The 9,369-nt window shown below is 39.5% G+C and overlaps 1 protein-coding gene across 1 annotated transcript; it reads right to left on the minus strand.

Annotated features, from left to right (window-relative positions):
• Positions 1 to 1,662: 1,662 nt before the first annotated feature.
• Positions 1,663 to 6,339, minus strand: klhl40a (kelch-like family member 40a). The gene is made up of 6 exons (XM_073491575.1): positions 5,215 to 6,339; positions 4,424 to 4,584; positions 3,896 to 4,003; positions 3,150 to 3,335; positions 2,732 to 2,881; positions 1,663 to 1,774 (listed from the first exon to the last, which is right to left on the minus strand). The coding sequence occupies exons 1-6, from the start codon at positions 6,337 to 6,339 to the stop codon at positions 1,663 to 1,665; spliced, it is 1,842 nt and encodes a 613-aa protein (XP_073347676.1).
• Between the last annotated feature and the right edge of the window lie 3,030 nt (positions 6,340 to 9,369).

Below are 9,369 nucleotides of genomic sequence, written 5' to 3' on the forward strand. Positions count from 1 at the left end.
CTCCATCCAAGACTCAGAAAGACCCAGGATCCCACATTGATATGAAAAGACGTTATTTACACCCTTGATGCACAGTTGAGCTTGTGCACCCACTTCGGACGGGGTGCATGCTAACGAATAATGAAGATTCAGTCCTAACAAAGGATGAAAATAACCTCCCGGGGCTTCTGGAGATTTGGATTACACCAGACAAGCTATATGGAGCCATTTTATGTTTTAATTTATCTTTTATTATTATTATTATTATTTTAAAAGAAGTCCCCATCTACTTCAGTTGTTCAGGAGAATGCTGCAACCATGTTTTGCTGTGACGCTCCAGAAATGTATTGTGGACTACAAGACTTCATCCGACTTTCCATCGTCATGGGAGTAGATCATTTTCGTTTTTTGGGTGAAATGTTCCTTTAATGATTTTGATGATCCCCTGACTTTTCCTCTAACACCACCATGAGGTTGACATTTGTGTTTTTTAGGAAAATGTCTCAACAACTACTGGATACATTGCTGCAAAATTTAGCGCAGACATTAATGTTCCAAGCTCAGATAATAACTATACTTTATTTTGACTAAATAACTGCAAAAAACTTATGACATTCCCATGAGCCTCAGCTGTACCTTATGTTTCACACTAATTAGCAAATGCTAGCATGCTAGCAGGCTAAGATAAGATGGTGAACACCTTCTTAACATTGTCAGCACTGTCGTTGTGATTCTCTCACATAGATGCTAACTTGGCTGTAGATTCATCAAACTAAACGCCACCATGCGTGATGATTGTTACTCTTTGTCTAATAATGATTTCAAACGTTTATTTTAGGCAACCTCCCGCTCAAAAAAGACTTTTCCAGACGTTAATATGTACAGGCAGTGACAGTGTCACATTTCATGTTGGAGTTTGATGTTTACTTTAGTTCTACTTCTTGTTGTAGCAGTGTGTGTAAACTTGAAACTGAACTGAACTTACTGAAAGTACCTCAGACTAATTGTCACACACAGCTGTTGTATATAATGTGAGACTGTAGATACAGCTGAAGAATTGGTTCATGATGTGGTGATGACAGATTGTGCTCAGGTGTACTGGAAATCAGTGTTTACATTAAAACTGTACGTTCCTCACTCATGCTATTTGCATAATGTCGATAAAGTGTCTCTTATTTGTTGCCGTGTAAAATTTGTGTAAATATGGTGTACTGTACAGTATGTGGAATCAGCTGTAAAGATGTTATTGAACAAAATGTGATGAGATGAAGATGAATAAAACCATTTGCACTGTGGACAGGACTTCTGTGTCGTTCCAACTGAGTGAGACTCTTCACTCAAAGCGATCCAATCAACCCTTATCTTTATTTTCTGCTTCAATAAAACAAACAGCTTATAAAGAAAATTTATGAAATAAATAACAAAAAACAGATGTACAATTTCACATTTTAGCTTTTTAAAAAACACATTTGACTCACATTTGATTTTTTACCTTTACACTCACTCAGACTCAGCATGTATCTGTCTCCCCCTGCTGCCAAACAAAAGATAAAACAATTGATTCTTTCACAACACTTTCTCATCTTCAGAAGCCAAATTCAATTTTCTGTACCCTAAGCTATTTTGGGGCCAATGTCCGTTATGAGTACCCTCATCATCGTCATCGTTAACCTCATGGTTCAGTTATAACTTTGTGAGACGCAGAGTGTTGAGACGCACTGGAAGAATGGTGGCTCCCTCCGCATAACTAATCTCTCGCAAAATCCCAGTCCAGCTCTTCTCTGAGTCATCATATCTGTAGGAAACAGAAATACATTAGTGTCTGGAGTTTTTACATTAGTGTTAGGCCCCAGAGCATCATAAGATAGAATCCATAATAATAACAAAATCAATGTGTTGCTGTATAGAATAAAAAAGTATAGGAAGTTAATATTTGGAGTCAGTGATTTTTTGCCTCCATCATTGATATTCAAATTCACAATATCAGGACTCTAAAACGACCAGAATGGAGCCATTATTGTGATATAAATGTTATAATAATGTTTTGTTATTGTCAGCAACTGTCATTAAGACAGAGAATAAAAGACTAAAAGTATCAACGCATTATTCCATCTATTAATATTTGTACAGATTGGCACTGTAGTTTTAAGAAGACATTACTTAAACAACAGTAGATAATGGTGCATGTTGAAGGGTTTATTTTCAGCTGTGGAATGATACACGTTTGCTGCATGAGTGCGTATGAATGGGGCTAACTCTGTGGAGCTCTATGGCAGAGGGAAAAGCTGTTAAAGCCTTTGGCCAACAGTTGATTTCTGTTAGTATCAAACAATTGTTAGTTTTGGTCTTTAATGGGACACAAAAAGAGAACATCACCAGACACGTTCTCAATAGTTATTAATTAAACCTGTACTTTATCGATATGAAGAAAAGCAGGACAGTTTGTCTGGGCAAAGTTGGTAAGATTTTTGCCATTTGATCTTAATCTGAGCGTGCTTTAAGTGTTAAAAATTCTACATTTCAGATATTACAACTGACCAAATCAGGGAGGTACCGTGTAATTTTAATTGTAGGAACGTTCAAGAAAAATCCGAAACCACCAAAACACTAATTATTCATCACATACTAACGATAATAAGCAGTTTAATATCAAATTAATAGTGGAAATTGTTGGTTGTCTTCTTTTATATTTTGGTCATTGTGAAAACATTATGATGACTCCGCATATTGATTGATTGAAGGGGACTCTCACCTCCAGATGTCAGTCATCTCTGTTGGGACGGGCTCCTCACTGGTTTCACTGGGCATCATGGCAAAGCCCCCCAAAGCGTACAGGAAACCTCCCATCGAGAGCAAACTGAGAGAGCTGCGTGCCTGAGGGAACTCTGTGAATTCAGACCACCTGGAGCACAAGAGGACAATACACACACACACAAGCACACACACACACACACACACACACACACACACACACACACACACACACACACACAGGGAAGTGATGCCGATGTTAAACAAGCTGCTATATAACTGTATGATCCCCACAGCAGAGCCATTTTATGACCTAATGATCTGCTGTTCACGCTCGATGAGTCATTTCACTACTATGGACAGATGCTTCACCTCATAACGATGAGATAAAGTAGGTCATATAAAAACAGTTGTCTCACTTGTTGGTGGCGATGTCATAGACCTCGGCAGAGCTGGTGAGGCCTGCGTCTGTGACCCCAGTCACCACGATGATCTGGTCTTTGTGGACAGTGATACCAAACAGGGAACGTGCCGTCTTCAGAGGAGCCAGGTCCTTCCACTCAAACTTAGTGGGGTTGTAGACGCAGACTCTTCTCATGCACTTCCTGCATAAAACACAAGTTCAGTTTACTCGTTGTATAAAGTTTGATATTGTATAATATAAAAAATGGAATTGAGACTTTAAATCATTTACAAGTGGGAAGTTTGGAGTTTAGAAGAAGGGAGCATTTGAGAGGAGGGAGGGTCTAATGAAAGATGCTGTTGAGTTGCATTATGGGAAGTGTAGGAGGATCCAGTGTTTTTGGAGCTAGACTCATACTAGAGAGTAAAAGTCAGGATATCTCGGCCTCTAATGCTCAACTTTTTTCCGTTGTTTTTCAAATCTATCTCTTGTGAGCCCCCCAACTTTAAAGAAGACTAAGCCTAAACTGCTGGAGTGCCTCTTTAAAAACTGTTAACGGTTAGTGATACCTGCTGTTACAAAATTGGTAGGAATTAGAATAAATGATTATATCTTAATTAACAGTATGATGGCACTGTCACAGTGTTTTTCATACTGTACAGGTATTGATTGATGAATGAAATAACGTACCCACAGTGTGAAAATATAGTCACAATTTGTGAAATATAATACAGATTATAGAGTATTTAGGGTGCCACATACTTGCTTCCAGACTTTCCTCCGATGACATACACAAGACCTTTGTGTGATATGGTTCCATGGCCATACACCTCATAAGGCAGAGGGTCAGACTCTCCCCATTTGAATGACCTGAAAAACAGAAGAGATATCATCATGAAATGACCCAATTCCTGATAAATACAATTATGGTAAAAACTTTTACACTACGTACATCAATTAAAACTGGAAAAGATCAGTTGAAAAACAATATGGTCACAAAGATGAAAAAAGGCCGTTTTCAGTGACCATACATGTTGGCATTTGACATTAAACACTATATCTTTGGAAATATATGTCATGTGACTATGAGAAGGATGGTTTCAATTAATTACACTGAATGGGAATTACTGACTATTTTAATGTACTGACAGGAAGCTTGATTAGTGAACGACAAAATATATTTTCAGACGGGACCTCACTTGCAATACCTGATTGTTTCCATTTAGATAACTGACACAAAATAAACCATCGCTAGTGAAATTGCATATTTCGCTTACTATTCACACTTACTGTCTGTCATAGATCATGACTGAGTCCAGCACGTGCTCGCCTTCCTTCAGTTCCTTTCCGCCGATGACAAAGATGGAGTTTTCAGCTTCAGTCAGGCCGAACAGACAGCGAGGGTTGGGCTGTGACGGCATCCCTAACCATTCTGAACTCACTGGGTCAAACTGGGGATGAGAACAATCAAATGTGAGGAATGAGAGGCACAAGAATTAAGCAAATAGTAGATGCAGGTTTAAATCATTCATAGTATTTTACAGGAACATGAGCGGATTATGAGACAACAGGCGACTTGGCATAGACATGTAGAAGGCCCCCCGCCCCCCTTTATAGAAGCACACCTAAACTGAAAGAGATGGTGTTTGTAACAATTTTGTGTCCCTGTGTTGTTTTTGTCTCTGTGATAGTTTTGTGTCCCTTTGTGATGTTTGTGTCTCTTTGTGACAATTTTGTGTCCCTTTGTACTTGTTTTTTGTCTCGTTATGATAGTTTTGAGTCCGTTTGAAGTTGTTTCATGTGTCTTTGTGATAGTTGTGTGCCCCTTTGCAGTATTGTGCCTTTTTGTGGTAATTTTGTTTCACTTTATGTTCATTTTATGTCTCTTTGTAGTCATATGATTGAGTTTTGCAAATAAACGTTAACAGTCACTTTAAATAGATTAACTACGCCAGGGCCCCTTGACAGCTTGGGCCCCTGGACCTGTATCCAGTGCCCCGTTCAGTAATCCATCCATGTTCAGGAAGAGAAATTAAGAGAAAAGCGATATGTTTTCATGGTATTCATGACTCATACACTACCTGTAGGAAGTAAGAGCTGAATGGTTCATCTTTATCCTCCTCATTGTAGATCATTCCTCCAACAACAAACACCTGGTTCTGATCCGTCACCAGGCTGCAGTGGTTCTTGGGAATGTCTGTAGACTCTGAGACCACAAAGCATTCATTTCCTACCGGTTCATAGGCCACAGTCCCTGTGTCACTGATCATAAGTACCAGGTCCATCTCAAACATCCCAAAGCGAGGGTTGTTGTTGAGTATGCCCGGCAGGTATCCTTCCTCCTCATTGTCCTCGTCCTCCTCATCTTCTTCTCCCCCCATAGCCCCGTCACTGCTGGGCTTCCTGGGCTTTGGGAGACGCCCTTTGTGAGCATCCTTGACAAGCTCCAGGTCCTTCTTGATCTCCTGGCTGAACCGGAGGTACTGGTGACGCTCTACTTTCTCTTTGAAGTAATCCACGGGTATGAGCCTGAAACGGACGCAGTGCAACAGCTCTGGCAGGTCCTTAAGGCGGTTTGTCTCATCATGTCTCACCCAGTCCATCAGGGATTCAAACACCACCTCCTCCCGCTCAACGTTGAGAGCATCTGAGGTGATGAGAATCCCTAGCTCGCTTGGGCCCAGCTGAAGGAAGTCCTGGTCTCTGACAACAACCTGGTAGCGTTCACAGATGAAATCTCTAGCAGTGAGAGCAAGCCTGGGACAATCCAGCAGCAGTCCTAGCCTGAAGATAGCCAAGCAGTTTCCCAGCACCAGCTTCTCTTGAAGGTAGGACACGCACACAGAGAAGATGGAGGGGATCTGGTACATGTTAGCGACCATGAAGATATCCTGGACATTCTGTTCTGTCAGATTAATGTCAGAGGTGTATAAGTAGCGCAGGATCATTCCCATAACACTTGGCTCCACATCTTTGAGCACAATCTCTCGCTTCTTGCTCTCCTCCAGGTCAGACAGGAACATGGCCTTGAAGAAGGGGCTGCTGGCTGCCAGAACCAAGCGGTGGCAGGGGAACTCCTTGTCCTGAATTTTTAGCACGCAGTCCACAAACTTGTCATTCTCCAAGAGGTCACACAGTCCGTCCTGAAGCAGAGTCTGTTGGTACATCCGAGGCTGCTCCACCGGGTCTATAGTCATAGCAGCCATTTTGTTCAGTCTCCTTGTCCTGGTTGGGTTTCCTGGGCACGCTTCTTACTCCCCACACCAGAGCAGGACTATCAGAGTTTGCGGCTGCTCAGATTGATGTGGATAGTCTCCACGGGTAGGTTGGCTGGTAGCTGCAGCTGTCCGTGGCCGTCTGTCACTCTGTAAGTCAGAGGTATTTATAGACAGGGCCCTCACAAAGCTGGTGAATCCATTTTGGTGGAATGGGAAGGGGACTTATCCACTCCTGCACCACTCAGACCCCCACAAACAGCTGAATGACCAAGCTCGTGGGTGACAGCATGTTAAATCCAGCAGAACAACTCATCAGGCAGCCTGAATGGCTCTTTTACTTTGATATTTTCACACAGTTTTCACAAGTCCTTTTCACCTCTTTAATCCGATATCTCGTAAATGGTGACAGCAGATACATTGACACACTGACATTTTGAAAGCTTTTACAATATTTCATGTACATCAGTGGAGGTACAGGGTGGTATATACTTTGTATAGGTAACAGTAGTTGATAGAAGATTAGCATGTTGCATAATAAGCTGAGAAAGAAAGAAAGAAAGAAAGAAAGAAAGAAAGACAGAAAGAAAGAAAGAATGAAAGAATGAACAAACTTTTAAAAAATATAAAAATAAATGTATAATTGTTTAAAAATTATTAAAACACAAGGTCTATAGAAATGGTTCATTATCAGACAGCAAAATCAAATTGTTCATTCATTAATCATTCATAATATGGAATTAATGAAGCTTATGATACATGTTTATAAATGCGTAATATTTATACCATTTTGAATCATTTGATCCAGAGTTACATCCAGATTGTTAAACAACACTGGCCCCTATTGGCTGAAAACAACAGGTCAGTTTTTTCCCATCTGTAATTGAAACAGAAATCAATTCTAATGGGAAAACAGAATTTGTGGAAGATTAGGTCCACCTCTTTCACACATACATTTTTTATAAATTCTAATTCTGTCCATGTATGTGATTTAATCAGATGTTTGCTCTTTGGTTTATTTAAAGGTTTACTTAAATGACAAGACAGGACCAAGAATGCCTGAGTGGAATGAGGTGAGGAGATGTCACCTGTGGCCAAACTCAAAATGGTCACAATGTTGAGGTTTATGGTAACTGATAAAGTGACTGAGGGGATGTGACTGAAAATTGGTACATATTAAATATATCTTTCTCCCTTTTTGTCTTCATATGTTTACAGATGAAATACCTTGAATCATACCATCTAAATTAGTTTAAGTTTTATGAGTTAACATTTTTTACTGAAATCTTCTTCCTGTGAAGTTTTTTGATTAATGTGGATTTTTGTAAATGTAAGAGAACATCTGTGGTGAACAGCTGAAGGAACAATAAGGGTATAATTACTTATGAGCACAGAAGAGAGCTCAGACCTTTCACAAGACGAATTTGGACTTGTCCTAGCAGGAAAAGCTCAGGTGAGATTAATAACACTAATGAATGCTGTGGCAGCAGCAGCAGATCAGTAAGCCAGAGTGCAGACCATAATTAAGGTTATCAATAACACTTGTGCATTTCCTGCAATAACATATCAAACTCTGAATTAATCACCAAACAAACAAACAATACTTTTAAATATTGTTCATGCTGGATATGTTCTTTAACAGTGATGGAAAAAACATTGATTTTCTGAACTTTCTCAACTGTGAGTCAAGTAAGGTAAATATACTGTAGCCTATAAAGGCACTGCATAGGTATTTTTGATTATTCTGGCAGATGAGTTCTCTAATCAGGTTGAAATTGAAATGAATCGTGTATTGAAATTACACAATGTCACCGAACAACGTTCACTAATAAGAAAAGGCTTTTTCACAAAAAAAAAAATGTCATTAACCATCAATATAATATCTTTTACACCTAATTTTCCTACTGAGACATGACAACATGTCTTTTTAGGAAAAGGCAGATCTCCCACCCCTCTGGAGAGTGAAGGAGATGTTCAGACTGTACGCACGCACGCACGCACACACACACACACACACACACACACACACAGAGTCCTGAGAAAAGACATAATCAGGGACACTAAATGAAAACACCTGTGTGGGTTTGTCTGCATTCAATGTTTTTATCAAGTCAAAGTGGGCCACCTTGTGGTATATGATGAAAATGTCTCACTGTCATACAAATAAAACCCAACGCAGTGATTAACTAAAAAAAAAGCATTCCCATCAATTAAAAAAATATTAATTCTTAAAATGCTTTACTCCAGACTGTTCTTTTCAAGCAATTGAAACGTCCATTTTAATCCCCTCTCCATACTGCAATAAAACAAACTCATAGCACATTTTAATGAAACACAACTTTATTTCAAGTCAAACATTTGAACTGAACCTTTGATTAAAAACCGTGAAACGGCATTACAATCTGCATAGACTCTCTGTGAATGCTGCACCGAAGACACGCAGCAGGTTTTGGTGACAGGCGGGATAAGACTGACCTATATTCCCTGTGGGGCCTATTGCCTTTGATAGTGAGCTGAGGTTGGAGGGAAGATATGTGGAAATGTCACACCTACAGTAATCTCCTGTAGATGATACAGTGGTGGTGGAGTAAAGCTGTCATTCTCTGGACGGTTAAACTACAGTCAGTCTCTGATTACATTCTTAATCAACTGTAACATACACTATCCTATATGTCGTGACTTGTATTTTTGCTTAGTGACATTAGATATACATTACAATCAACTGCAAACTATGTGGAGGACTCCCCACAGCACCCTTTGTTTATCTTCTTCATTGCACTTCATAGTTGCACCCTGATTTTCAAGTCTTTAACCCTTTCAGTATAGTAAACATGGTGATGATAAGGCCTTTAAGATAAAATTAAAACTCCATCTAATCAAAAACAATGATGTTAATGATTGTTTTAAAAAAGGAGGAACAGTGTCCAAATCTGAAAAAAAAAAAAAAAAAATGAACCCAGGAGACAACCACACAGAGCAAAGTGGTTGCCCCTTTACAATACTGTATGTCTTTATATATTA

This window comes from Pagrus major, chromosome 21 (assembly GCF_040436345.1).
Source record: "Pagrus major chromosome 21, Pma_NU_1.0".
NCBI lineage: Eukaryota > Metazoa > Chordata > Actinopteri > Spariformes > Sparidae > Pagrus > Pagrus major.

Excerpts from the sequence above, each read along its gene's own strand:
- klhl40a (XM_073491575.1), bottom strand. The coding sequence starts at position 6,339 with ATGGCTGCTATGACTATAGACCCGGTGGAGCAGCCTCGGATGTACCAA. Across the intron at positions 2,882-3,149 it reads TATGACATCGCCACCAACAA|GTGGTCTGAATTCACAGAGT; the intron begins GTGAGACAACTG and ends CTTGTGCTCCAG. Across the intron at positions 1,775-2,731 it reads GAGATGACTGACATCTGGAG|ATATGATGACTCAGAGAAGA; the intron begins GTGAGAGTCCCC and ends TGTTTCCTACAG.